At 57.2% G+C, this 27,975-nt stretch overlaps 2 protein-coding genes across 3 annotated transcripts; one reads left to right on the forward strand and one right to left on the reverse strand.

Moving 5' to 3' along the window:
• The first annotated feature begins 251 nt into the window (after positions 1–251).
• On the forward strand, positions 252–16,477 carry PDK2 (pyruvate dehydrogenase kinase 2). Of its 2 annotated transcripts, XM_065898121.1 has the most exons (12): positions 683–853; positions 1,697–1,796; positions 2,365–2,463; positions 9,488–9,559; positions 9,908–10,092; positions 10,560–10,649; positions 10,837–10,914; positions 13,267–13,343; positions 13,434–13,532; positions 13,700–13,807; positions 14,473–14,586; positions 15,387–16,477. In XM_065898121.1, exons 3-12 carry the CDS (start codon positions 2,396–2,398, stop codon positions 15,525–15,527), a joined length of 1,032 nt encoding a protein of 343 aa, XP_065754193.1. In that variant the 5' UTR covers positions 683–853; positions 1,697–1,796; positions 2,365–2,395; the 3' UTR covers positions 15,528–16,477. The 2 variants fall into 2 exon arrangements, with proteins under 2 accessions (XP_065754192.1, XP_065754193.1); XM_065898120.1 differs by lacking the exons at positions 683–853; positions 1,697–1,796 and adding an exon at positions 252–463 and having other exon boundaries at positions 2,322–2,463.
• A 1,757-nt stretch (positions 16,478–18,234) lies between these two features.
• Positions 18,235–27,385, reverse strand: SAMD14 (sterile alpha motif domain containing 14). The gene is made up of 9 exons (XM_065898162.1): positions 27,343–27,385; positions 22,751–22,917; positions 22,030–22,318; positions 21,218–21,305; positions 21,052–21,126; positions 20,786–20,945; positions 19,464–19,583; positions 19,221–19,376; positions 18,235–18,390 (listed from the first exon to the last, which is right to left on the reverse strand). Exons 1-9 carry the CDS (start codon positions 27,383–27,385, stop codon positions 18,235–18,237), a joined length of 1,254 nt encoding a protein of 417 aa, XP_065754234.1.
• Between the last annotated feature and the right edge of the window lie 590 nt (positions 27,386–27,975).

Below are 27,975 nucleotides of genomic sequence, written 5' to 3' on the forward strand. Positions count from 1 at the left end.
GGCGCAGAGGAGGAAAGCGCGTGGTGACGCCCGGGAGGCGGGCTCTCGGCGAGGCCTCTTGAAAACACCAGGCCGCTCCGGGTAAACAACGTGTTAAGGGGGTGGGCCCGGGGGCAGCCACGTGCCGGGGCGAGAGGCTACTGGCTCTCCCGGAGTTGTTTGTGAGCCGCCATTGGCAACGTCGGGGCGCCGCGACGAGCCGATTGGCCGGGATTCGGAGCCCCGCCAGGGCCGGGGTGGGGTGTAGGCGGCTGTTGCGGCGCTGGGCCCACCTGGGCCGAACGGAGCGCCAACGCTACTTGCGCGGGGACCGGAGCCCGAGCCCGAGGCGAGGCCGCCGCCGCCATGCGCTGGGTCCGCGCGCTGCTGAAGAATGCGTCCCTGGCAGGGGCGCCCAAGTACATCGAGCACTTCAGCAAGTTCTCCCCGTCCCCGCTCTCCATGAAGCAGTTTCTGGACTTCGGTACAAGTGGGCGGGAGGCGGCTGGCAGCGAGGGCCCGCGGGGGGGTGGAGGTGGAGTGAAGGAGTCCTGGCCATGAAGGATTAACGAGGAGGGTAAGGGAGGCCGAGTGACAGGGAAGGTTTGCTTGCAGGGATCCAGACAGGAAACGGTTAACGGGGAGGAAGGGGCCGGCCGCTGGGCTTGAAAGGGTTAAGGGCACCGTTACTGAAGAGACTGAACTGTTAGCAGGAAGGGGGGGACACTGAGAAGGAAGGGTCCAAGATGTCTTCCTGGGCTTTGTGAGGGGTCTTGGAGAGGAAGGGGCAGTGAGGCGGTGATGTTGGAGCAGGAGGGTGTGACCAGGCACTAAAGGGTTACTGGGGGTTGTCCTGGCGACTCTAAAAGTGAAGGTCAGAGAGGAAATGGGGGGGATGCTGGTGGGGGTAACAAGGCAGCACTGGGAGGTGCAGCCATCTGGAAGGAGATCTGCGCAGGGGTGGGCGCGGAGGGGTCGTTTGGAGGAGGGGGCTCTTTCAGGTGAGTCAACAGGAGTGAGGCCCTGGACGGTACACCTCCACCCGCTGAAGGAGCTGGCTCCCAGCTGTCCTAGAGGGCAAGGACATTTGCAGATCAAATCTGCTGTGGCCTGGTCGCCTTACCCCAGCTGGGCAGGGGTCCGGGGAACCATGAGATGGAGTCAGGTAGCTTGTACTTACCCATCCTTGGCTGCCCCCCTGGGTTCCTGGACCAGGGTCCTCTACCATCAGTGTTCTGGGGGTGGCAAGGCGGTGCCATTGTGGGGACTGAAACAGGCATTGTGTGGACCCTGTCTGTTCACACGGAATTTCCATGGTGCCAGCTGGAGATTAGGAGGGGTTGCCCAGGTCTCTCAAGAGTTGAGGAGACAGAGCCTGGCTTAGGTTACAGCTGTGTCACTGGTGGGACGGGGCGGGGAGGTGGCAGCCATGATACAGGGCATCTGTTCCCCAAGACTTGTCCGCCTACCCCCCTCCCTGTTTGAGCTCCCCCCATGTAGGAAAGCCTCCTGAGCCCACTCCCAGCCCCCAGCATCTGTCCAGTCCAGACTGGACCCCCGTTAACAGAACTGTCACAGCAGGGAGGGGCTCACAGTAGAGTTTGGTCCCCCACTTGGAGTTCAGTGAGGGAAACAGACCTTCAGAAGGATGGTGACATGCACTGGATGACAGTTAAAAGCAGAACCTGGACTTAGAACCCAGGTTTCCTGACTCTAGGCCATGGCCTCATTCAGTCCTCTACTCCCTCTTTATTTTCAAGCCAGACCAAGGATCAAAGTATTTGGGCCCCAGTTCTCAGGCCCTGTCTACCTCACAGGTGGGCGGGCATTAACATAGGGCAGCTCTACAATGGGCATAAAGACCAGCTGGGCCAGAGATGACACCGGGACCCTGCAGCTGCGGTGGTCCGAGCATAGCTCCCCTCAGCCAGGGGGAGCTCATCCCAAGGTAGGGATGGATTTCCCAGGCCCTTCTGCCCACCTGGATCAACCCTCCCGAAGTGAGTATCTACTAGGAGGGAAAGAAAGAGAAGTGAGATAACTTGGGCTGGAGGCAGCTCCCAGTGGGCCCAGGATGGCCCTTTTCCCTGTGGTTGAAGGCAAGCAGGGTTCGGCTGGGGGTGGGGAGAGGATGCAGCCTCTCTAAGGGTTAGGCTCGGTGGTGTGGTGGTCAGTGCAGGGGGGGTCAGGAAAGGCTCCTTGTCCCATGGCTCCATCTCTTCTCTTCTGAACCCTCAAGGAAATAAAGGATTTAGTGACCTGACCCCGCCCCCCCCCCCCAAGATGTCCTCTGGCTCCAGTGCTTTGTAACTCTGTGAGCTCACCCTTCCCTCTCCCACCAGGGTCCAGCAATGCCTGTGAGAAAACCTCATTCACCTTCCTCAGGCAGGAGTTACCCGTGCGCCTGGCCAACATCATGAAAGAAATCAACCTGCTTCCCGACCGGGTGCTGAGCACACCCTCGGTGCAGCTGGTACAGAGCTGGTGAGACCCCTGAATAGGTCCCCGCACCTCCCTCCCCATTGTCAGATGCCCCCTGCTCCCAGGAACCTTGAGGGAGGCGGGGAAAGAGGAGAGGCACAGGGACTCCGAGAGGTAGAGGTGTTCCTACGGTCAAGTGGGAATGTTAGGCCAGAGCAGGGACTCAGATCAAGCTCGTAGCCTCCATGTCTAGGGGACACAGCCCTATACTCACCACCCTCCGTTCTCTGGAAACACAGGATCCGCCTAGAAATCATCATTTTCACAGCCAAAAACCCAAATCAGGTCAATGTCCGCATTTGCCACCAGCCCTGGTCCTGCAAATCTAGCACCTGTTGGGTAGTATTTACCTGAGGCAACTTTGTGGGAAGCAGACACCGGAAGAAGCTAATCTTCAAATTATATAATCCAAACACGTGAGCGTGTTTTGGATGTTGGAAAACCCTCGAATAGGTGCAAGGATGGCACAGTACCAACTCCAGAGAGCTTTGGATGGGCAAAGACCAAAGGTTTATTACACAGAGCAGCAGCGGCAGAGAGAAATCCTCAGTAAAGTTTACTCAGAAACTCTGTCCAGGGATAAGTAACTGAATGCCATTAGCCAGAGGCCAGTCACATGAAGGAGGAGCAAGAATTTGCTGTGTAACTGGGTATGTAAATGCGTCATCACGGTTCATCTTCAGTGGCGTGTGTGCAGAAATCTTTTGCCCTTGCTTCTGGCGGTGGCAGGTGTGGTATGACTGTGGTTTCCTTTCGGACTCGCGGCATCCACACCTACTTCGAGCCCAGTGCCGTGTTAGGTTAAACAGGCAGCAGCTGCCCTCGGGGAGCCTGTGATCGCACGGGGGGAGTAGAAGAGGGCAAACTAAGAGCTACAAGGTGGCAGGAGCAGGAAGCCGCTGAAAAGTTAGCTCTGTTTAAATTAAAAGCGAAGTCTTATTTTAAAATAACATTGATTGGGTTTTTTCCCCTCGTTGCGGAAGTATGACGTGTTCACGTTGACACCTGGAGAACACAGAAAAGTAGATAAAAGGGAATGCCAACCACTACCCTCCCCTTAGCCAAACGCTGTTAAGGTTTTGTAAGTGCCCTTTGTTGGTGCCCTTCCAGCTTTTTTCTATGCGTGAATATGCATATGCGTGACTTACTCTAATTGAATGAGGAGAAGGTAAGGAAGGACCAGGTCGGTGATGTGTGCACAGTGAATTTCAGTTGAATCAGAAAGTTGCGGGGCAGTTGAAATGGACGCAGAGAGGAGGTGACGTGTCACTGGGCCTTACAGGGTGCCTAACGGAACCCTGACCTAGAAGGGAGGGAAGGGCATTCCGGGCCAAAGGAACTGCTTGTGCAAAGGCGCAGAGGCCGGAGAGGGCCCGGCTGGGGCATCTGAGCGCTCACCTCGTGGATATACTGCTGTTACTGCAAGCGGTGAAGGCGGACGGGGGGACAGAGGGCAGAGCCTGATTTGCATGCGGCCCAACAAGGTCACCCCTCGCTGGGCCCTGTCCCTTAGAGGTCCAAGACCTCTGAGCCAACTGGCATTTCCTGCCATCGGGCAGTGTGGAAGGCATGGGGAGGGACAGAAGGTGCCATCTGTTCTCCCCAGCCCTCCTCCGGCTGAGTGACCTGGCTGCCTCTCCAGCTGGTCCCTGACTCCAGGTCCAGGCTTCTCAGGCCCCCTCCCTGGACACCGTGTTCCTAGAAGAGTCAGGGGATGTGGGGAGGGAGGGCAGGGAGCTGCTGAACTGCCCGCGATGCCCCCGAGGCCCCCAGAGTCCCTTCCTGAAACTCGGTTACACGCGTGGGGGGCTTGGCCTGACGTTATTCTTCCCTCAGAGCTGGGAAGTAATGTCCAGCAGCAGCAGGAGGGAGTGAAGTTAGACAAAAGGGAAGACTTCCCAGTGCCTGACTCGCTTAGAGGGGAGCAGGCCAAGGTATTGCTAGAGTGTGCTGACACACTGAAGAGACGGCCTGCTGAGATTGTTTCCGGAGAATGGACATCAGCTGCAGCAAGAGAGACTGTGGTCTGAGGGAAGGAAGGACTCTCCGAGGCGGCTGCCTGTGAGAGAGGGCAGACCTCCCTATCCAGGGGAACCCCCTTGCCAGCTTGGATGATGGAGGCGGTGGAGGTGGGTAGAGTTTGCGGGAGAGGAGGGGGACGACCTATCAGAGAGCCTGGCAAGAGGCCCGCCAGCCTCAGAGCCTGAGTGAGGAGCAAAACCTCCCCTTTGGAAATGGACAAGCCCTGAGCACCTGCTCTCTGGAGGAGCAGAGGTAATAGTTCATCTGTGGCAAGAGCTAATGGAGTTTCTATTCAGCTGGGGAAAGGTTCCAGGCAGGAATCACTGTGGGCAAGTGGAGAATTCCTGGCTCTAAACAAACCTGATGTATTATTTCAACCGGACAGACTTGGTGTTGTGGGAACTTGTTTTGGAAGTGACTGGAAGGTAGAGGAGAGCCCTGGGTGTGGCGCCGGCATGCCTGACTCTGAGGCTTGGCTTTGCTGCTTGCTAGACACTTAATGTTTGGTCAGCCACGTGGCCCCTCTGAGCCTCGGCTTCCTCATCTGTAAAATGGGGATCCATTCGGTTGCTAAGGGTCAGATGCCACGGCTGGATGTGAAAGTACACGGAACTCTCTAAGCATGAGTGATGTCTGCGAGCTTCTGGCAACAGCACCTCCGGGACAAAGATGATGTGCTGTGGCAGAGGTTCTCTTCACAGCGTAGTAATAATAATGATGACGATGGCAGAAGCAGACATGCCTGGAGCTGTTCTAAGCGTGTCCACGTATTAACTCATTTAACTTCACGACAGCCTGACGAAGTAGGCCTTGTTCTTATCCCCATTTTGTAGATGAGGAAACTGAGGTTCAGAGAGAGTAAGAAACTTGTCTGAGCTCATTCAGGTAATAATTGGTAGAGCCAGGATTCCAGCCCAGGCTGTGTGATCTGGAGGCTGCGTTCTTGAAGGGAAAGGAGAGAACCGCATTCTGGGACAGTGACCGGGAGTCAGAGATTTCTAAGCTCACAGAGCAAGTCAGTGGGAAAGTAGATTTTCTTTACAGAGATGGTTTGATGGCTAGTATTGTGGGGGCACAGAGGGGTAACCTTGCCTCCTCTCAGGAGAGAAAGACAGCCTGAGGAAGGGCGTGGAGTCGGTGGGGATGCACTTCGAGAAAATGGAGGGTTGAGGGATTATTGCAGAGTAGAATCAAACGACAGCGAGTCACTCCTGTCACCAGTAGAGCCTTTGCAGGGCTGTAGGGAAGGGGGTGGCAGGGGGTATCACCAGCACCTTCTATGAACTTCCCTTGCGTCAGCAAGGTATGTAGACCCCAAACCCAGTCCTTGTCCTTGAAAAGAATGACCACCTCACAGGTTCCGGGCACCCAGGGCCAAACCCTGCCATTGAATCCCTCAGCCACCACTTACGTAATCAGAGTGGAGACCGGGCACCAGCATCGTCTCCTCCAATCCGCACCTGCTGCTACGAAGCCCACTTCACACACGGGAACCTGAGTGGCACCGCCAGCAATGGGACCCAGGTCGGCCTGGCTCAGGGCCGTGCCCATCACCCCTCCGCAAGCAGCTTCCAGATAGATGGGGGACACGTCTGCCCCCTCTCCCCTCCTCACAGGGCCTTTGCCTTGTTCACACCCCTGGTCCCCAGCGGCTGTGGACACCAGTACGTGGTGCACACACACCCACAGGCGCCCAGACACACACACGCTTACCACTCCTCTGCCCCCACGCGAGACTGCACACGCCTCCTCCCCAGCTGCCGGGCACTCATTCCGACACCCACGCGCACACACGCACGCACGCGTGCACACACACACACGCTGTCTCGCTCCCTCCTCTCCCCGTTTTCCACTCCTCCCAGCTCCTAAATCCAGGGCTCTGGAGTGGCTGGAAAGCCCCAGAGGCAGGGTTTGGGGCTTCCACATTACCTCGGTGGAGGGGAGGGGAAGGAAGCTCTAGATCTCACCCAGGAAGTCCTGGGCCTTGCTTCCTGTTGAGGTCGGCAGGCCAGGCCTTCCCTAGGGCGTCATATCGGCCCCGCTGCCTGCTCTGCCAGGCCCAGGGCAGGTTGCGCAGCTGTCATTGCACCAGTGGTCCAGACCGCCTGTGTCTAAGCCCAGCTCTTTCTCTGGCCCTCGGGGGTGGGCAGCCCAGGAGCCAGCGTCACTCCTTCCCCAGCGTCTTTCCCTTTTTAGGAGCAAGATCTGGCCCGGGGTGAGGTCTGGTCTGCCAGGCCCTTGGGGGGCTTCAGGCCAGAGTCAAGGTTCCCCTGGGAGAATCTTTGTCATCCTCTCCTCTTCCTTCCAAGAGCACACTCAGGACCACTCCCCTGAAGGAATGGCCCTGCGAGGAAGGCAGGCAGGGATTCTAAACCCTGCTTCACAGTAAGGAGACTGAGGCCCGAGGCTGCAGCTCTCCCCAGAGCCCTGGCCGCAGGCGCTGCTCATTGCCGGTCCATCCTGGTGCCCTTTGTTCTACTTCACGTGACAGCGCCCTCTATGGTTCATTAGGCAGCCACAGAGGGGCGGGGCCGGCAGCGAGAGCTCTCATCCTACCCTCGCCCCCCCCCCCACCCCGCTCCTGGCCAAGCTGGTCAGGGGCCCCTAGCTCTCTCTGCTTGCCCCCAGGGTCTTCGGAAGGGGTTCCAGGGCCCCCACCCCTCAGCTGGTCTCCTCCCTCTCCTCTCTCTGCCTGTCCTCACCATTGCGTACTCGCAGGTTCTCCTCCCAAATCCCCTCTCCAAGAATCCCATGAGCCTGAAGCTTTCTTCTGGGTGTGGTCAAGGAATGAGGCATTTGGAGTAGCACAGGCCTGTGAGAGAGGATCCCAGCTCTGCATGTTAACTTCCTCATCTGTAAAATGGGTCCAGCGGTAGCACCCCCCCACACACAGGGTCACTGTGGAGGTTAAAGTAGGGGAACACCGAGCAGAGCCCTGGCACAAGGCCGGCGCCAGTAGATGCTGGGCCGCCTTTGCCATCAGCATCGCCGTTAGGACCGGTGTAGACAGTGAGCACTTGGCCGTGTGGTGTAGACTTGGCATCAGACAGACCTGGGTTGGAATCCCAGTGCAAGTGCTCACTGTGGCCTGGGGCATATTACCTGCCCTCTCTGAGCTGGTTTCCTTGCCTGCAAAAGGGGGGAAATACCACACGCTCATGAAGGCTGCTGGGAGATGAGAGACCCTGTGTAGACTCTGAGCTCTAACGGTCACCGGGTAAGTGTCGTCTGTTCTTATTCTCCAGGGAGCCCGAGGTGAGGCCGAAGGAGGGCCGCTCTGACTGTCTGCCGGGGCTGCGGGGGTACTGAGGGGGAGCTGATCTCCTCTGCTCTGTCGGCTCCCCCTACCAGTGACTACGCCACCTCTCGCCAGGCGTCGTGCCGGGCCCTGGGTGGGGAGGGCAGGCAGGTGCAGCAGGGCGAGCACGGCCCCATTCCTGCCATCAGTGGCCATCCAGAGCATGACAGATTCAAACATGGTGTGATTCAGAGTCTTTGCCCAGTACAACCAGGAGAAGTGTGTCGTGTGCCACCTGGGGACCCAGAGGGTGCACTCAGCTGTTGACAGTGTCTGAACCACTGTTCGAAACAAGAGCAAACGTTTAGAGAGTGCTCACTGTTTGCTGGGTACTGTGTTAATTATCACATTTAATTCTCACCAAAAAGCAGTGACAGCAGTAGGTACAAAACCCTTCCTTTTCTGATGAGGAAACTCAGGCCCAGAGAGGTTCCATGACTTACCCAGAGCCATGCAGCTCAAAGTGGAAAAACCCAGCCTGGAACTCGGCAGAGCCAGCTTCAAAGCTAGCTCTTTTACCCTTTTCTCTACTGGTTTAAGAGTAGCAGCTAGTGGGTGGAGGGGGCAGGGCATTCCAGGCAGAGGGAACCGCAGGCCCCATGGGCTGAGCCTTTTGGGCAGCCAGCCTGTATAGTGGCAGGAGCGCTGGAGGCCGGTCTTCACTATACTACCTCCCAGCTGTGGGACTGCTTCAGGCCTCAGTTGAGGAGACTGTGAAATGGGGCTAATTACTGCCGTTCTTACCTGTCAGGGTCAAAGCACTGTGTACCTGGGAATGCTTCCGACTGTGGTGGGGGCCTCTTCTAGAGACACTGTTAGGCCCCGGGGGCCCCCCCCCCTCCCCAGGTCAGAGCTCTCGGCGGCCCCTCCTTCCTGCCGGCTGGAAGTGTTTCTGCCGGAGAGAGGCTCAGCTCTCTGCCTTCCCCAGGAGAATGGGCTGTCGCGGGCTGAGGTGTTAGCAGGGAAGCAGTGGCGTCCTGCCTCGCAGTAGGGGCGGGGGGTACAGTGGCTCCAGGTTGGCAGCATCTGGGCAGCCCGGGTCGCTTCAGGCTCTCCGTGGGCTCCAGCCCTACCCAGTGTCAGAGCTGGGCATGCCCACCCCACCCCAAGTCCTTCCCACCCACCATTTAAAATCCAGTTACCTAGGAGCCTGCACAGCTCCTGGTGCCTGGAGTCGGGAGTATGAGGCTGTCATCTTCCTCCCTGAACCCCTGCTCTGTGACAGCTCTGGGCTGGCCACTCTGCCACCTGTGCCCGTGGGATGCAGCAACAACCCCGCGGGACAAACACTAAGATCTGCTTCCACGACGGGCCCTGGGGAGCTAAGTGCCTTGCCCCAGCCTGCTCTCACTGCTGGTCTCGGGCAAGGCCCCCTCTCCGGTCTGGGCCTCAGTCTCCTAATCCGGGAGACCTGTGGGTGGGGTGGTCACCAAACCCCCTTTGAGGACTGCTATTCTAGGATATCAAGCAGAGGCGCTCTAGGTACCAACAAATTAGAGACTTTCTTGCATAACTCGCAGTGTCATTGGGGAGACTCACGTACGGAGGGAGCAGAGTGAGAGAACTTTTGACGCAGCTTATGAACCCAGGCGGCCCAGCTCTGGGCGGCGCCAACTGGAGGCGCGGGACGGAAGCAGGGTCAGCAGAGTCGGGTGTGCTGGGGCCCGGCCTGGGGCTGAGGCTTCCCCTGCCCCTTCCCGCACACAGGTATGTCCAGAGTCTCCTGGACATCATGGAGTTCCTGGACAAGGACCCTGAGGATCATCGGACCCTGAGCCAGTGAGTGAGGCCTCGGCTGGGGGCGGGAGGGCAGGTGTGGGCCACGGCCCCGGGGGCAGAAATGCCAGCGAGATGAAGGAAATGCCCCCACCCTCAGGGGTGTCTAGTCTGAGGGGGGCAGACAGCCCCCGATCCTTGGTGTGCCCTGAGTCTGATGGGGGGACCCAGGCCCCGCCCCTGTGGAGCTCCCAGGCCGTCAGGCAGGCAGTGGGAGATTTGGGGTGGGCTTCCGGAGGAGTGGGCTGGGGAGAGTCGAGTGGGTGAAGGCACCATGCAGAGAAGCGGGGAGAGTCTGAGGGTGTCCCAGGGCTGGGGCGGGGTGAGGGCCGACGTGTACCCCCATCGCAGGTTCACCGACGCCCTGGTCACCATCCGGAACCGCCACAATGACGTGGTGCCCACCATGGCGCAGGGCGTGCTGGAGTACAAGGACACCTACGGCGACGACCCCGTCTCCAACCAGAACATCCAGTACTTCCTGGACCGCTTCTACCTCAGCCGCATCTCCATCCGCATGCTCATCAACCAGCACAGTGAGCGGGCGCGGGCCGGTCGCTGTTCACGTGTTTACAGATGGCAAAACCGTGTCGCCTCTTTACGCGGCGTTCGTAAAGTCTCGTTACGTTAGGACGCAGGCGGTTGTCTGGTGTTTCTTACTCCAGGAGTATTAACTATGATTGTTGAGAAATCGTAGCCAGTCATTAATTACACAAGAAGGTAAAAATTACTTTTAAATGTATAGCAAAAGAGAAGGCTAAATATAATGTAGAACGTATGGGGAGGAAACTTCTGAGAAGAATGCGTCAGGCCTACAAAGGTCCAAGACTGGCCTGGGCCAGGGCTGGAGGGGCCGGGGGTCAGGGGAGAGAGGGTGGGGGGTGCGGCATCAGGGTCAGAAGTGTCAGAAGTAGAGGTGGAGCACTGGAGAACGGGGGGGGGGGGGGAGGGAGCACTGGGGTTGTGTGGCCCCGCTAACCGCGCCCGCCCTCCCCGCCTGCAGCCTTGATCTTTGACGGCAGCACCAACCCGGCCCACCCCAAACACATCGGCAGCATCGACCCCAACTGCAGCGTCTCTGAGGTGGTGAAAGGTGAGCTGTCCCCACCGTGCCTGGCCCACAGAGGAGCCCCAGTGATCCCCCAATCTTACCTGGCCAGACGGTGACCCATTCCCCAGTGGGTGGGGGCCACGTCCCCATGGGTTCAGTGTTGGTGCCAAGAGGACTGCCTGCTGGGGAGAGGTCACCCCATTCCCTGATGACCCCTCTCTTCTCTCAGATGCCTACGACATGGCCAAGCTCCTGTGTGACAAGTATTACATGGCCTCACCTGACCTGGAGATCCAGGAGATCAATGGTGAGGGAGTGAGGCTGTGTGTCTGCCTGTCTGTCTGTCTGTCTAAGGGCTGGGCACATGGGAGAGGAAAGTGAGGTGGGACTCAGGAAATGAACTGTTACCTGGATGAGGGAGAAGCAGAGCTGTTATTGTATTATTATTATTAATTTATCTGGTAAATATTTATTAAGGAGTAAACACAACAGGCAAGGTCCCCGTTCCCGCGGAGCTTACATTCTCGGTACTGGGGAGGTTGGGGAATGGGACCTTTAACCAGTGAACAAATAACAAACAAGATAACTTCAGGTCATGATAAGTGACAGGAAGGAAACACAATGGGGTAATGTGACAGTGATGGATAGGAGCAGTGTATTAGGTGGGATATGAGTTTGGCTGTTTTCCCGAAATCCAAAAACTGGTTTAATTTGAGAGAGAGATTTCCCTCTCCCCAGCCCCTGCGGTAGAATGGTTAAAGCTGGCTACCCACCCTCATGTTCCAGCCTGGAGAAGGGGAAAGAGGATGTAGAAGGCAGGGCCCAAGAGCTGAACATAGCACTTTCCTAAGTCTCCCAGCTGCAAGGGAGGCTGGGAATTTAGTCTCTAGCTGGGTAGTCACGTGCTAGTCAAAACTTCAGGGGAGGGAGACATCTATTACTAAAAGAAGAAAGGGAATAACGGATACAAGAGGATGGCTACAAGGGTCCTACTTTGGATGGGGTAGTCAAGGACCAGAAGGACCAGTGTGGTGGGGTTAGGAGATTAAAGGGGTGATGGGTGGGAGAGAGGCTAGGCATGCAGGGCCAGTGGACCACAGACAGGAGCTGGGATTTTGAGAGCAACAGAAAGCCACTGGAGGTTTGAAGCACGGTGATGACAGGATCTGAGTAACATTCTAAAGATATTTAGAGGGGACTTCCCTGGTGGCGCAATGGTTAAGACGCCGTGCTCCCAACACAGGGGCCCAGGTTCGATCCCTAGTCAGGGAACTAGATCCCACATGCATGTCGCAACTAAGGAGCCGGTGAACCGCAACTAAGGAGCCCACCTGCCAAAACGAAGACCCAGTGCAACCAAATAAATATTAAAGAAAAAGAAAAGATATTTAGAGGTTGGAGGAGGCAGGAGAGGACACAGGAAGACCAGTTAGGAGGTCATTGCAGATTCAGGCAAGGGGAAGGGAAGGCAGCAGAGAGGAAAAGAAGGAGGCGAACTGGATAAATACCTTGGAGGTGGAGGGGTGAGGAGGATCAGGGCCTCTACCCTCCCCTCCACCTACCTGCTCCTCAGCCACCCTGGCCTGTGGGCCAGAAACCTGAGGTGTTCATGCCTTTGTACCTGGAAGTCGCACTGCCCACATCCTAGTCTTTCCTTAAGACCTGGATCAAGTCCACCTCCTCTGAAAAGCCTTCCCGGACTTCCCAGGAAGAGTTAGGCACCGCCTGCCCCAGGTGTACCTCTACATTGCACTGTTTGAATTACTTGGCAGAAACCAAAGGGCAGAGACAGGCCGCCTTACTTCAGGATCCCCGGGGTCAAGCCCAGGGCCTAGCACACAGCTCTGGGTACACCACCTAATGTGAAAGTCAGTGGTGCGTTTCTCTGTCTAGACTTGAATTTCTGAGAGGGTAGGATTGAGTTCTATTCAACTTTATGTCTCCACTGCCCAGCACAGGGCCCGAGTTTCCTTCCTTCATTGATCCACTGCATTTACTGAGCTTCTGCTACATACAAAGCCCTGGGCCAGGCACCAGCAAGAGACACTCAGTCTATAGAACCAAGAAAACTCTCCAGGATGGAGTGATTCTTGGGAAGTAAGATGCTTGTGTCAAAATCGCCTGGGCAGCCCCCTCCCCTCTCCTCTGGGTGAAAAGGCTCTACAGGGGATTCTGGTATCAAGGTGAATGCTAGTAGGCTACATTTAGGATAGACAGATATTATTTGGGTGGATGAATGATGGATAGATGGGTAGATAAACAGTGGATGAATGGAAGGATGGATCTGTACTTTGAATGAATGGATAGATGGGAAAGAGATGTTTGAACAGATGCATAGATCGAGGGACAATTGGATGGTTGGATGGACATTGAATGGGTAGATAGAGGAATGAATAGATACTGAATGGATATGACTATGAATGGGTGGATAATGGATGGCTGGCTGGACGGACAGACAGACACTGTATAACGGATGGATATTATACAGAGAGACAGATGGATGAATGGACACTGAATGAATGGCTAGATGGATGAACAAATGAGCAGATGGATGGACAGTGGTTGGTGGTTGAGTGCTGGGTGCTAGATGCTGGTGACTGAATGCTGAATGGTGACCTCTTGACAATCTCCTGATCTGTGGTTTGGACTTCCCTGGCAGCATCCAACTCCAAACAGCCAATTCACATGGTCTATGTCCCCTCCCACCTCTACCACATGCTTTTTGAACTCTTCAAGGTGAGGAGGCTGGGGGATGGTCCTTTGTGGGGGGTGGGAGTGGTGAGGTCTAGGTTGCTCTCACTGTGTCTTACCCCTTTTCCACCACAGAATGCCATGCGAGCGACTGTGGAAAGCCATGAATCCAGCCTCACTCTCCCACCTCTCAAGGTCATGGTGGCCTTGGGCGAGGAAGATCTTTCCATCAAAGTATGTGACCCTTGACTTTGGGGGCCAGAGAGCGGTGGTGTGGAGACTTCCCTCCTGCCAGAGATGGGCTGAGGGAAGCCCCTGGGGGTGAGGAAGATCTGAGAAGGTCAGGTGGGGTGTGGAGAAAACTGAGGTCTGGAGACCCTGACGTGTCCCACGTCCCCCAGATGAGTGACCGAGGTGGGGGTGTTCCCTTGAGGAAGATTGAGCGACTCTTCAGCTACATGTACTCCACGGCCCCCACGCCTCAGCCCGGCACCGGGGGAACCCCACTGGTGAGATGGCTTCTCTCTGGCTCCCCCCACTGGCCTCCTGAAGGATGCCTGTTGGCCTTCGGGTCTCTTATCAAATTGTCATTCTTGCCCATCTCTCGCTTCCCTACCTCCCACGGTCCCTCCGTCCTTGTGTGGCCGTGTGTGAGTCTGAGTCTGGGCCTCCCTGCTCTTCCTGTCTCTCCCAGCCTGTACCTACCTACCTATCTGCGTGTGTCTTCTGTCACTGTTGCTCAACTCTCCCTTCCCCTCTCTCTCTCCACAAGTAACTACCTCTCTCTTGGAGTTGTTCAGCTTACCAACACCTCCCTGTCCGTTCCCAGCAGAGTAGGCAGAGCTGGGTGTGGGAAATTGAGACAGAGAGGTGCCCCGTGACCTGCCCAGACCCCTGGCTACCAGTCCCGAGCCCCTCTCCCTGCCCTGCTTACCGCTCCCCACCCGCCCCATGCTCCGCAGCCTTCCTCCCTCTGCCAGACCGATTTCCTTTATCCCACGGTCCCCACCTTGCCTCAGAGCTGTCCCTTTCTCATGTCCCCTCCCCACCCCAGTTCTGGGAGTCCCCGTGCACGACCCCAGCTTGGCCCTCCTCACCCAGCACATTGGGTCCCTGCAGTTCCAGGAAGCCCAGGGCCCGTGTCTCATCACGCTCCCTTCTCACCCCCTTGCAGGCTGGCTTCGGGTATGGGCTCCCTATTTCCCGCCTGTATGCCAAGTACTTCCAGGGGGACCTGCAGCTCTTCTCCATGGAGGGCTTTGGGACCGACGCTGTCATCTATCTCAAGGTGAGTGCCCCTGCCTGCAGAGTCTGGCTCGGGGAGTTTGCTGATACGTCGGGCCTGTTATTAGGTTTCTTTTCCATCCCTCCAGTCTTTTTCTGATTCCAGACTGAGAATCAGAGCGAAGCTATAGTTCGCAGCCACCAGGCACTCCTAAGTTGGCAGGCAGTTTCAGGGAGTCTGTGGTTTGCATGAGTAAGACCCTGTTCTGGGAACCCTTGACTTGCTAGACTCAGAAGGAAACGGTGGTGGGGGGGGGGGGGGCGCTTCCCTGGTGGCTCAGTGGTTGAGAGTCCGCCTGCCGATGCAGGGGACACGGGTTTGCGCCCTGGTCCGGGAAGATCCCACATGCCACGGAGCGCCTGGGCCCGTGAGCCATGGCCGCTGAGCCTGCGCGTCCGGAGCCTGTGCTCCGCAACGGGAGAGGCCACAACAGTGAGAGGCCCGCGTACGGCAAAAAAAAAGAAGGAAAGGGGGTACCACAGAGAACTCCTGATTCAGCTCAGGGGGAGACTGAGGCCCAGAGCTGGTGACCTTGTTCCGGGTCACAGAGCCTAGCCTCCTTCCTGTCTCTCCCTGACCTTGAAGTGAACAGCCTTCTTGAATGGGCAGGGGCAAGCCACAGAAGGGACAGACCCTTTCACGGGTCTTTCCGGGTCAGTCATCTCAGCCAGTGTCTGGCACTTGGCTGGGCTAACATGTGGGCCACAGTCAGTGGCCACCAGAGCGAACCGGGGCAAGGCTGGTCTGCCGAGGAGTGGGCAAGGCGCAGGGAAGCAGGAGAGGCTGACCCTGATGCCGTTCAGGCCCTGTCCACGGACTCGGTGGAACGCCTGCCCGTCTACAACAAGTCAGCCTGGCGCCACTACCAGACCATCCAGGAGGCCGGTGATTGGTGTGTGCCCAGCACGGAGCCTAAGAACACGTCCACGTACCGTGTCAGCTAGAGGCCACCCCACTCATCTGCACCCGAGAGGATGGACTGCTGTCTCTGGATCCGGCCACCATGGTGACCCTCCCTGTCCCCACCCCAGGTTGGGGGAGGCTCTCCCTGATGACCAGCTTCTTGTCTCTGTGGAACTCGCTGCGGTGACCGGTCTGTGGTGGCCCCTAAGTGCCAATCTCAGTCCCTATGGAGACTCCTAGGTGATCTCCCTGGGTCCAGTCTCTGTGGGCAATGCCTGAGGATTGGGGGATGTCTCCACCCTGATAGGGTGTCCCAGAGATACACTTCCATGGCATTCTTTCTCTCTGAGCCCAGAGCTGCCACTTCTCTGCTGGGGGTCCTAGGTCCCCCTCACTGCCTTCCACAGCCCTGGCCTTCCAAGTGGACACCCCTGCTTGCCTTATTCCCTTGGCCCGTGCCGGTACCCTGGCCCTGGTCTGGTGTCAGTGTTAGGAAGGGGCCAGGTACCCGCCACATCTGGCATAGTGGGAGGGGACCCTTGGCTGGGGACCTGGTCCTACAGTCTCTTCCTCCACTCTGAGTTTAAGGTCAAAGTTAGGAGGGAGGGGTTTCTCACCTGGGGCTCACCCCTAAAGCCGAGGAACCTGGGAGGACCCAGAGCTGGGCCACCCAACCAAGCTGCTTGAAGCCTGCAGGTGGCCCCAGCAATGCTTCTGCCACCTCCCGAGCCCTTCCCCTGCATGTCCTCACGTGCACACACACCTGCCTGCCACACATGGTCCCCCACTGAGCTCCAGACCCCAATTCCCACTGTGCCCGCGTGTGCTTGGGGTGGCTTTCTCCCTAGAATGTGGTGTGTACATAGCTAGTTTTATAGCCCTGAATGCGCCCACCCTTTCCCTTAGCACACAGGGGGTTAAAGTTGTGTGCTCCTCCCAGTGGCTGTGACGGTGACAGTGACATCCACAGTAAAGAGGAGATCGAATGAGACTGCAGCCCCGCTGCTTTCCTGGGGGCGGGAGATCCTCACGTATAAACGCATACAGACTGCAGCCCCTGTGACCAACATGTGACGCGCTCGGGACACCTGATCCCAGCTCAGGACATGGTTCAGTGCGTGCCGAGTGTAACAGCGGCCACAGCTGTCCATTCAGAGCACTTGACGGTGCAGCACCCAGGGACAGGACTGTGGCCTCCCGCATTCGGGGCCCAGCCCAACCCCCCAGCTGGGGCAGACAGAAAGGTCACTGGCACATCATAAGTGTTTATTGAAATAAACTGAGTACCGCCTCCCCCTTCACATGCAGGTGGGCACCCAGATAACTCCTGATGGCTTCAAGGACCTGGGAGCTTTTCACCTTCCCCACTGGCCCCTCCTCTGGGCCCAGATGGTACTGATGCCCCCATATCTCAGTCCCCTCTCTGAAGCCCCTCTCCCGGCACAGATAGCAGAGAGGAGGAAAGGGCTGAGACCCAGGAATAGGGGTAGCCCTCAGGCCACAGCGCTTGGGCTGGAACGAGGGGAGTAGGCATGCGTCGGGTCCTGTCCACCGCTCCAAGCGGATGGGAGGAGGTGGAGGGAGGTCTCTAATCAGAGGCCACTGGCCTCACTGTTAACTCCGGCCAGTGCTCCAGAAGCTGGGCTAGCCGCTGGCCAGCACCGTAGCGGCACACTCCCTCCCTACAAGGACAGATGGCTTGCTCTGGGCTGCTGGGGTAGACTCCACCCCCACCCAGGGAGCTGGCCCCACCCCTCTCTGTGGCCCAGGAACCGGAGCCCGCACCGTCTGCCAGTTCTGGAACCCACTGAGGCCTCGCTAGGGACCAGGGCAGATGGGGGACGGCTGATGAACCTCTCCAATTTAGCCGCCTCCGGGGGCCCTCCCAGATTTTGCCTCTCTGCTTAGCTGGGATGAGGATTCACCAGTTCAGGACCATCTAGGCATTGGTAGGGGGTGTCTTCTGTGGCCACCAGCTCCCAAGTTTGCTCTGTCCTCAGGGAGGGCCCAGGTGGCCTCTGAGGGAGCAGCAGAAGTGGGCCCAGCTTGGGGAGTGGGTCAAAGACCAGGCTTTGGGCCTCAGGAGGGGCAGACCTGCAAGGGCATTATCTCAACACTGAGACCCACGGGACAGGGACAGGGAAAAGGAGGAGCTTTGCCTCCTCCCTTCCTTCTGAAGTCCTTGCAGAGATGATGTGGGGTAATCATGCCGCTTTCTCTGCCCTCCTGTTGAGGAGTGCAGACTGGGAGCCTACCTTGCATGCAACTTGCTGCCGGCCCACCAGCCTCCCTGCGGAGCAGAACAGGGCTCTCCTGACACACAGTCACCTGGGAGGGCTGGAAAGGAGCTGCTTTATCTACCTGCTCCTGCAGAGATGCCCGGCCCACCTCTCTGAGCCCAGGGCTTCTGGTAGGTAAGCAGGCCTCCTAATTCACTGCTGGTCCCAGGACCACCATGGCCTGAGGGCAGAGGGTCAGAATGACTCAGGCACTTCCGGGCTCCCAGACTTGCTTCAGCCCCGGCTTCTCTGCCCATGATCTGCCACTTCCCCCAGGAACCCTGTGCCAGACGAGTCCTTGAAATGGGGTTTATTACTGGGTCCTCCCCCTGGGGTCTCCCTTTCTGAGGAATCTGGGTCCAGATAGAAGACAGGGTGAGAGGGTTGTTCCTCCTGAGAGCATGGGGCCAGGCCCCACTTCCCCGGGCGGCCTGTGCCCTCAGAGCCCAGCAGCTGCCCGCCCGTCTCCCTAGCTCCTCTTGGCCGTCTGCTCCCTGCGCCGGAGCTTCTCACGCTGCCGCGCAGCCTTCTCCTGGGCCTTGCGCTCCTTCTCAGCGGCCGCTGCCAGCTCCTTCAACTTCCGCTTCACTAGCGCCCGGTCATGTGAGTTGCTGAGCCCCAGGCTCTGGGGGAGGAATCCAAGGGTGAGGGGAAGAACCCCGGAGCCACCCAGGCCTGGCCAACCCAAGCCCCGGGTTCTCTGTGCCCCAGGTGTATTCTATCCGGAGCTCTTGCCAGCCCCTCAGCCTCCACCTCCCAGACTCGCTAATGGATCAGAACCCTCAGGGCAAGAATTTGGAATGGGAGTGACTGGGACAGATGACGGTAGAGGGTTGGCTCCCATATTCCTCCACTCAGGATTTCAGCCTTGGCATGACCCTGCCTGATCCCCCTGAGGCCCAGAGACGGGGAGCAAAATGTCCAAGGTCACACAGCTAGTCAGTAGCCGAGTCCCCTCTCCATCCCAGAGACTTCCTGGGGGACTCTTCGCACCACCGCTTCCCCAAGCAGCTCAGCAGAGGGTGCACAACAGGCCAGAAGCCCCCAGTGTCAGAGAGACACCCCCTGCCACCGCCCCCCCACCCCACCCCCACTCGTTCCCTCCCACAACCACCAGCCTCCAAGATTCTTAGTCTTGGGAGACTAAGACTCCAAGAATCAGGTGAGATGACCAGGGGAGACTGATTAGAGCGAAGAGTCCGATAGGATAGTCCTCAAGGTCAGAGGTCAACCTGGAGACTTGGGCTGGAGCTTGAAGGTCAAACTGAGGAATTGGGCTGGAGTCAGACTGGGAACCCATACTAGAGAGCAACGATCGGGCCGGGGATCTTGCCTAGAGGTCAGAGGCCAGGGCGGTGGTCTTAAAGGGAGTGGAAAGGTCAGGATGAGGGGATCCTAATTCTTGAAGGTTGCCTCAGGCTCTGGCTGGGTTGTGGTCCTTCTCCTCTGACCCACCTTCAGTTTGCTTCCATCCAGCTGCAGTAGCTGCGGCCCATCCACCTGCCTCGCAGCAAACTCCGCGGCATACTGCTCCAGGTTGAGGCTGTGCAGCCACTGGCCCACCTGCTGACTGGTCCAGTGGTAGATGGTGGGGAGAGGTTCATCCAGAAACTGGGGCGGAGACCAAGGAGCGTGAGGGGGGAAGGCGTGGCCCGTGGCCCGCACCCCTGGCTGCGTCAGACGTCAGGGCCTGCTTACCTCATCCGAAGACTGGGACAGTGTGTGGTAGGGGTAGGAACACTTGCCCGCCTGCCGGGGACCGCTTGGAATCTTGGGGCTGCTGCTGGGGGGTGTGGAGTCATCGCTCAGAGTGGATTCCTAGACAGGAGGGGGGCAGGCCGCTGAGGAGAGAGCTCACCTCCAAGCGCAAGGCAGTCACCCCCGACCCTCCAGCCCCATCCAGAGGAAGCTGAAGCCCAGGGCTGAGCACCAGGAGTCGCTCAGGGCCCTCGTAGTGAACCAAGAGCTAGGCGGCCACGCAGGGCGCGGTGACCCGTGCGAGGCATCGCATCTGAGGCCTCTGGGAGGACGTGGGGCTAGAACTGAGCCAGGCGGAGTAGTTAGCAGGAATGGAGGAGGTCAGACTGGTGTTGCTTTCTAGACAGCTGACTGGGATTCCCTCGCGCTGGGTCGGACGTCTCTGCCTTGTGCCTCCCCAGCATGGCCTCTAGCACCCTGGCTCGTAAAAACCTGGTTAGATGTCTTTGTCCTCGCTGGACTGTGAGCTCTGTGAGGGCCTGGGCTGTGTCTGTTCACCAGGGCCCAGCACGAGGGAAGGAAGAAAGGGAGGGACCCCTTCTCCCCTGAATTTCCAGTTTTCTGATCTCCTCTGACCCGGCTGCATGTAAGGAACAGAATCACAGAACAGGCACAGGGCTGGGAGTCACAGCGCCTGGCCCCTAAATCCAACTGAGTCTGTAGGCACATCCCTTCAGTCTGGGCTTGCATCTGCTCATCTGTACAATGGCGGTGAGTGTGTCTGCCTTCCCTACTTCACTGAGCCTTTCTGGGAGTAAAGCAGAAACATGCACTCGGAGCTTTGTAGACTGCGGAGTCCTGGTGAACGTAAACAGGTGCTCATCCTTGCTTCTGCTACTCGGTCTCACTTCTCCCACAGGGCTGTGTACCTTCTGAGCACTAGCTAGGTTGGGGTCCTGTTCATCTCTGCTTCCCCCAAGCATCACCACACCACACACGTAGCCCAGCTCCTAGGACAGGACATGGGGCCAGAACTGAGCCAGGCAGAAGAGCTAGCAGGGATAGAGGAGCCCTCAGGCCGGGTGTGTACTAGGGGACTGTGGAGGCAGCAATGAACGAATCAATGAAGGAGCCGCTCAGCATATAAACAAGTGAATGCCTGAACTCAGAAACTGGATGAATTAATGGATCACTGAATGGCTCCATGGACAGACAGATGGACCCCAGGAATGCCTGGATCCCAGCCCAAGCCAGGGTGAAGTATGTCTTCACGTCACCTGAGTCTGGGGACCAGTATGGGAGCCAGAGGGCCACAGACTCACCTGAGAAGCTGACTTCTTAGGGCTGAAGCGCTCGTGTTTAGGGGAGCAGGCCGGGGAGGTGGTGCTGCCAGAACACGCGGAGCCCTTGCCACTGTCTGTGAACCAGGAAAAGGGCAGGAACGGGGAGCCCCCTGACCTGCCGGACCCCTCCACCGACTCCCTGTGGAGAGAGCGCCCTGCATGGGTGTGGGCACCAAGGCAAGGGCTGGGGCCCACAGGGAGCTGGGGGCAAAAGCTGTGGCTGAGGGGCTGTGGGTACCTCTTACCTGCTGCCCATGGACAGACGGTTGCTGCCCTTCTCCTTCCGGCTCTTGCTAGTGGATGCTCGGCGTAAGGTGACCCTGTGGGGGGGGGGCAAGGGGGAGTGGGACAGTGCCGCCCACTACGCTACCCCATCCCCAAGCCTTCGTTCTCGGCCCCGCTTCCACTCACCCCAGGTCCAGGAACTTTCGGCGAGTCTTCTTATCCAGGCCAATGGTAGGGCTGGCGGGCTCAGGTGGGCTGGCATCCCGGCTGTCATCTTTTGTGGAAGAGAAGGAAGGAAATAGCCTGTGTGGTGGCTTGTCTGCCTCTTCCAGCTGCCAGTGAGGTGGTAGGAATTCTCTCGACTTAGAATCAGGCAACCCGGCTCTGGTGCCCTTCACTAGCTGTGTGACCTAGGACAAGTCGCTACCTTCTGAGCTTCCTGCATCTCAAATACGGGGATAATGACACTGCCTATTTCATGAGACCTAATAAGATGTTGACGAAAGCCTTATACAAACCGTAAACCACGCTGAAAAAGTAGGGACCACTGCTGTTTACTGTTAATTTTATCTTGTCCAACTTGTAGCCAACCTTCTAATCTTGGCTCACATGTCACTTCCTCAGAGAAGCCTTCCAGGATGCTCCCAACTGCTCCCAGGATGCTTTCACGCTGATATATGCTCTCCCGCCCCGCGCACTGTTTTCTCACATAGCACTTAATACACCTTGTAACTATACGTTTAATCAATGGATGATTTGGTTGCTTCTCCTCGAACCTATAAGCCCCGTGAGGACGAGAACTGCATCTGCTTGCTCTTCTGTGTGTGTCAGTGCCCAGCAGTGCCTGGCACATATTGAGGCGCTCGGGAAATGAGTGAAAGAACCGTGGTCTTTATTCCCCACCTGCCCCAGCCACCCTGCCCCTCGGATCCCGCCACGCACTTCGGCGCCCAAGGGACCTCTTGCCAGCAGGGGGCGCCGCGCCGACCGCCGCTCACCTTCGCTGTGCGGCTCGGCTCGGGGATGGCGGCGCACGAAGCTGGGCGAGCTGTCGGACGAGGGCGCGGAGCGCGGCGGCGAGCAGGAGGCGGCGGCCAGGCCCTCGTGCGAGGCGGCGTTGTGCAGGGGCCTGTAGCGTGCGAGCGGCGAGGGCGGCGGCTCGTCCTCGTCCAGGCTGCGCCGCAACCCCGGGGGCTCCAGGCAGAAGGAGCTCCCGGCTGGGGACCCCGGGCCCGAGTGCAGAGGTGAGCGCAGCCGGTGCAGGGGGCTCCCGCAGCCATCGGTCACCTGGGGAAGGGGCAGCCGCTCACCGCCAACCCTCCTCCCCTCTTCCCGGAGGGGAGCCCGGGCTCCTAGGTCCTTCCGGGACTTGGAGGGAGGGTTTCCTCGTGCCTTGGGCCGAGAGGTGGCTGGGCAGCGAGAGGTGGGAAATGGGACTTCCGGTCACATAGGCTGGGGCTGGATCCCGCCTCCTTCACTTACTAACTGTGTGACTTTGTTAGTGAACCTCTCAGAGCCTCAATTTCCTCGTCTGGAAGATGGGGATAATACCTTCCTTGAAAGGATGAGGTGAGCCAGAATTGAACTGCAGCTAGTATCTGTTAGCCTTATTATGTCAGAAGTCTAGGGGTGTGGTTTCCCTGGAAGAGTGGTTTGGAGGGATCATCCAGGAGCAAGAAGGGTGGGTGGGGTATGTGCGATTGGGTGGATTGCCCCAACCTTGCCTGCGGGCCCATCGGAGCCTTCACCATCCTCCGCAGAGCTGGCACTGTCCCGAAGCCTCGAGCGGGAGGGCCTGTGTCTCCGGCCCTTGGCCAGTAGTTGGGCTCGGGCCTTGTGTAAACTGCTGTCCAGTCTGACGGTCTCTGGCACAGCCAAGTCCAGGTCTGCAAACCGGGGAAGAGGGGCAGAGACCAGACACATGAGGACAGCAATCCCGGAGGCCCACCTCAAGTGGCCACCTGTACTCACACCCAGGCATTCAACAAACGTCTCCAAGCGCAGGGCACTGATAGTCCTATGAGATGGAGAGCTGGGTCTTTCACAGTCTCGCAGGGAGCTGGACATATCAGCTCATACAGTGTGTGATGGAACCTCTCAAAGGCACAGAGGACAGGATGGCTCTGTTTGGATGGGTTGGAGGAGGAAACACCAAAGCTGGGTCTTAAGGTCTGGATGGGAGTTTACAAGAGAGGAGGTTGGCAAAACTAGTATATGCAATGCTGGGAGGAAGGGAAGCTGGGGGCGGGCACCTCCAGGGCAATGGGAGGGCAGGTTTGTGGAGGGAAGGACTGGAGGATGAGGCCGGAGAGAGCATGGTTGTAACTGCTACCACTGAAGAAGTGCCAACTACACGCCAGAACATACATACAACACCTTGTCTACCTAGAACAACCCGCAGGCTAGGGACAGCTGTTACGGACATTTCACAGCTAAGCAAACTGAGGATCAGAGAGGTTAGGTCTCTTGACTGAGGCCAGCAGCTAGCAATGGTCTGGGATTTGAGCCTGGCTAGTCTAGCTCCAGAGATTGGCCCTGCCGGGGACACCGGCTTGCTGTGCCATGCTCAAGGTCACACTCAGAGACAGCACTGCTGAGCATCTAGAGGGCTTACAGTTAACTGGAGCAGAGGGACCCCCAAAAGCCAGCGGCGGTGGCAGAGAGGAAAGCCTACAGATCCCTGAAGCCTGTCTCTCCCGTCCTGGGGTTCATGGCCCAGGGCTAGGTCCTGGGTGAGGACATGGCGGAAGAGTAGGCAAACCCAACAGATTATGCGTAGACCCTCCTGCTCCAAGTTTCACTTTCCATTTGCTCCACCAGAGAACGCAGCCTTCACTCTGCAGTGACCCTGAGCTTCTCCAGGCAGAGAAGGTTCTTCCCAGACCTCGGCATGGGTTAAGACCTTTCTTCACCACTCCACCCCTCATGATCTCAGGGACCCCCTCCCATCACTCAAGGCCCTGCCTTGTCTGCTCCTCATTCCCTTGTCTGCAGACGCCCCCTAAGCCACCCCAGTGGCTGAACTACTACCTATACCTATTTCCAACTCTGACCCCTCCCCTGAATTCCAAGTCTGGGCACCTCAGCACCTGCCAGGGAACTTACCATGTCAGAATCACCCAGGGACCTCAAACTCAACCCATCAAACGAACCCACCACCTTGCCTCAAACTGGTTCTCTGTCCCTGGCTCACTGAAAGGCCCCACTGTCCACCCAGTCACTCCTCTCAGACCCAGTTGGTAATTCATGTGTCCAGCTGCCTACTTGACACCTCCACTTGGATGTCCAATGGGCATCTTCAACGTATATGTCACAATTGGACTCCTGACCTCCCTACCCCCTAAGCTGCCCGGTCTGCCCAGCTCAGTGAATGGCGTCTCCATCCTTGCAGCTTCTCAGGCCAAACCCCTGGAGTCACCCGTGATTCCTCCCTCTCCCTCTCAGCCTGCAAACTGATCCATCCACAATTCCTGTTAGCTCTACTTTGGAAATATATCTAGACATGCTGAAATATTTATGGTGAAATGACATGATGTTTTGGGTTAGGTTCAAAATAATCCAGGAGACTAGGAGTGGAGAGTGGAAGGGGATGTAGATGAAACAAGATTGTCCATGAGTTGATGATGGTTGAGGTTGAGAGATGAGTACATAAGCGTATGATGGGGTACATTGTGCTAGTCTCTCTACTTTTGACTTCCCACAGTAAAATATTGTGTATATGTGTCTGTATATACACGCACTTACATACATGTATACATGTGGGGAGAAGGAGGAGGGGAGAGGAAAGGAGAGGGAGAACACACAGCATTCCTGGTCTAGGTCACTACTACCTCTTGCCTCCATTATTACAGATCATCCCGGCTGGTCTTCCCTCCTCCTCCCTTTCCCATTTACGGTCTGATTTCAACCCAGCAGCCAGAGTGATCCTGATAAAACATGTCAGCCCAGGTCACGCCTCCCTCCGCTCAGAACCCTCCAGTGACTTCCATCTCTCACAGAGTAAGAAGCCGAGTTCTTACCACGGCCTCCAGACGCAGGCAGCTCAGCGACTCTCTCCCTCTTCTTCCCTCTGCTCCAGCCACCCTGGCCTCCTGGCTCTTCCTTACACCAGCTATCCTGCACCTCAGGGCCTTTGCACTTCCTCTTCCCTTTCCTGCAAGGCTCTTGCCACAGATCTCTGCACAGTTCTCTCTCTCACCTCCTTCAAGTCTCTGCTTAAATGCTTTCTCTCACTGAGAGACCACCCAATTTAGAATAACCCCCCAAACCCCCACTGCTAAATTTTTTCCTATATCATTTGTCATTCTCTGGCATACCATATATTTTACTAATTTAGTTTATTGTCTCTCTCCACCCATTAAAACGTCAGCTCCTAAACGTCATTTGTACTAACACAGGCATAGAATAGTGTGTGTGTGACGTGTGTGAGACAGTGAATGTGTATATGAGTGTTCTAAGTGTTTTACAGTTACTAGCTCATTTAAACCTCCCCACAACCCAAGGAGGAAGCGACTCCAAGAATCCCCAGGGCAGCCTTAATTTGCCTGAGGGTATAGGGCTGGTGAAGAGCAGGCCAGGGTTATAGGCCTTCGGGCTCCAGCGGCTCAGTGTGTAGCTACCAAGCCCTCTCTATGTCCTCTGAGGCAGAGATGGGAGTGACTTGTGAGTCCAACCCCTCACTTTACAGGCCCTTCCTTGGAGAGGAAAGTTTGGCCCAGGGTGCAGAGGGAGTTAAGGACAGTAGGCAGGGCTCCTGGAAGGGAGCTCATGAGCCTCCTCGACCAGTCCAGCGCGCAGCTGGTGTCCAGCCGCCCTGGGCCATGGAGAAGGGCTCTCTGCACCTGAATCTGGGCCACATCAAAACCATGGTCATCTTACCGTGGAGGGTCTAGGGAGCAAAGGAACTCCTAAGGGGCTTGGGGCTTTTTGAGGCAAGGTGGGGCCAGCCTCTCCTCTGGTCCCTTACTCTACCAGGCCCTCATCACCTTGTCCATCCCTCCCACCATCTTGCTCTCCCTCTCCCTCACTCCCTGGGAGTTAGCCCGGCCCTGGGCAGTGGGAAGTCATGAATATTTCATCGCCTTTCTCTTCAGGAAAGCCGCCAGGCAGGCAGCTACCTCAGCAGGTCAGGGAGAAGGAAAACAGGAAGGGTGGGGGGTGGGGGAGCGGAGGCCAAAAAGCCCAAGGAACGGGGAGCTCGCCTCTGCCAGGCCAGGGGTCAGGCTGGGCCTGCGTGGGGATGGAGAGACTCAGAGTCTGAGGCCCAGAGACAGTTCGAGGCTGGGGGCGTCCCCGAGGCAAAGCCTGCATGCACAGGCCCCAGGGAGGCCAGGCCGGGAAGCAGTTCCCCAGGAGCCAGGAGGCAGCAGTTCCGGCGGGCGGCGTTGGCATTGCCAGGGCCTGTGGCAGCCGCAGGGGAGAGAGAGGTGAGCGGGGAAGTGGGAGGAGGAGAGGGCAAGGAAGGTAGAGATGAGAGGCAGGGGTGGAGAAACCGGAGGCCCTGTGGCATTCCACAGCTAGGAACCCCTCCCAGCTGAGAGTCCTGAGGGCTGCATACGCCAGCTTTCTGCCTCCACGGCGCCCTCCACGTTCCTCCACCGAACCCAGCTGGTAAACAGCCTTTCCACCCCAGTGCATGCTGGGAACTGTGCCCCGTCAGTGGTCTTTCTCTAATCCACACAATAGAAAGGCTGCAGGGGGTAAATGATGGGGTGGGGGCGTGTCCATGCACCCCAGTGAGAACACAGGGGGGTCGGTCTGGGGGTGTAGATGCTGAGTGTGTGTTATGCATTTTTGATTTCCCTGCACATCCATGCAGATGAGGTCCCTTATTTATGCAGCTCGGAGGTAACCTGTGTCACCTGCGCTGGGGAATACTGGTGTACATACAGCACAGTGGCTGCCAGCAGGGAGTTAGGCAGTCTGGAGTTTTAGTCCCAGCTCTGCCACTAACTTGCAGTGTGATCTTTAAAGCAAGTCACTTCTGTGCTCCGTGTCCTGGGCTTAGGACAGGTGGGCACGTTCCTTAGCCTTGTTGTGAGGGTTAAATGATGCGGTGCATGTGAAATGGGAGTGCTAGCCTAGCACCTGGCATGAGACAAGCGCTTGATAAATGGGGACCCTTATTATCATCGTTGTTGTAATTGGATATCTACTCAGATAATGGTGACAAAAAATCAGGCTGTAGAGCCAAAATACACACACACACACACACACACACACACACACACACACAGACACTGAAGTTACCAGGACTCCTCTTCCCCAAGGCCCGATAGCCTTGGCTAGAGATAGAGCCAAACAGAACTTACCGAAAACCTCATCCGCAGGTTCTCGGAGCTTTGAAGAAGCCATGACTCAAGAGAGCTGGGAGGACACGAGGAGAAAGAGGAAAAAAAAAGACCATGGATAAGAGGTTCAGGTTGGTGCAGGCAAGGGAGCTGCCAATGGCTACCTGCTCCTAGCCTTCTGGCCCTCACCTCTCCTTACAACTCTTTCTCTGGCCCCTGAAAGAGAAATCATCTGAACCACAGCCCAGATTGTTGGGGCGGGCAGGAGGTAGAAGCAAGTCCAGGGTATCGACACAGGCCGTCCTGCAGCCCTGGTCCAAGCTGATTTGCTGAGTGCCTCCACACGGGTCACTGAACTTCTCTCCCCGTCACTGTCTTGGGCCCTTCCGTCATTAGCATTCCCTAAAAGCTTTTAATCATCAAAAGCTGTCCAATATCGAATCTGGGAGAAATCTTGGAGACTATTAAATCCAATCCTCTCATTCTACAAATAAAGAAAGAGACAGGAGAATGACTGATCTAAGATCGCATAAGTTAATGGCAAGATCAAAATGAGAACCCAGGTTCTTCCATCCACCCACCTACTTACGTCCCTACTTATCCATGCATCTACTTGCCTATTCACCGTCCACCCATTCACCCATCCATCATCTG

This window comes from Phocoena phocoena, chromosome 19 (assembly GCF_963924675.1).
Source record: "Phocoena phocoena chromosome 19, mPhoPho1.1, whole genome shotgun sequence".
Taxonomy (NCBI): Eukaryota; Metazoa; Chordata; class Mammalia; order Artiodactyla; family Phocoenidae; genus Phocoena; species Phocoena phocoena.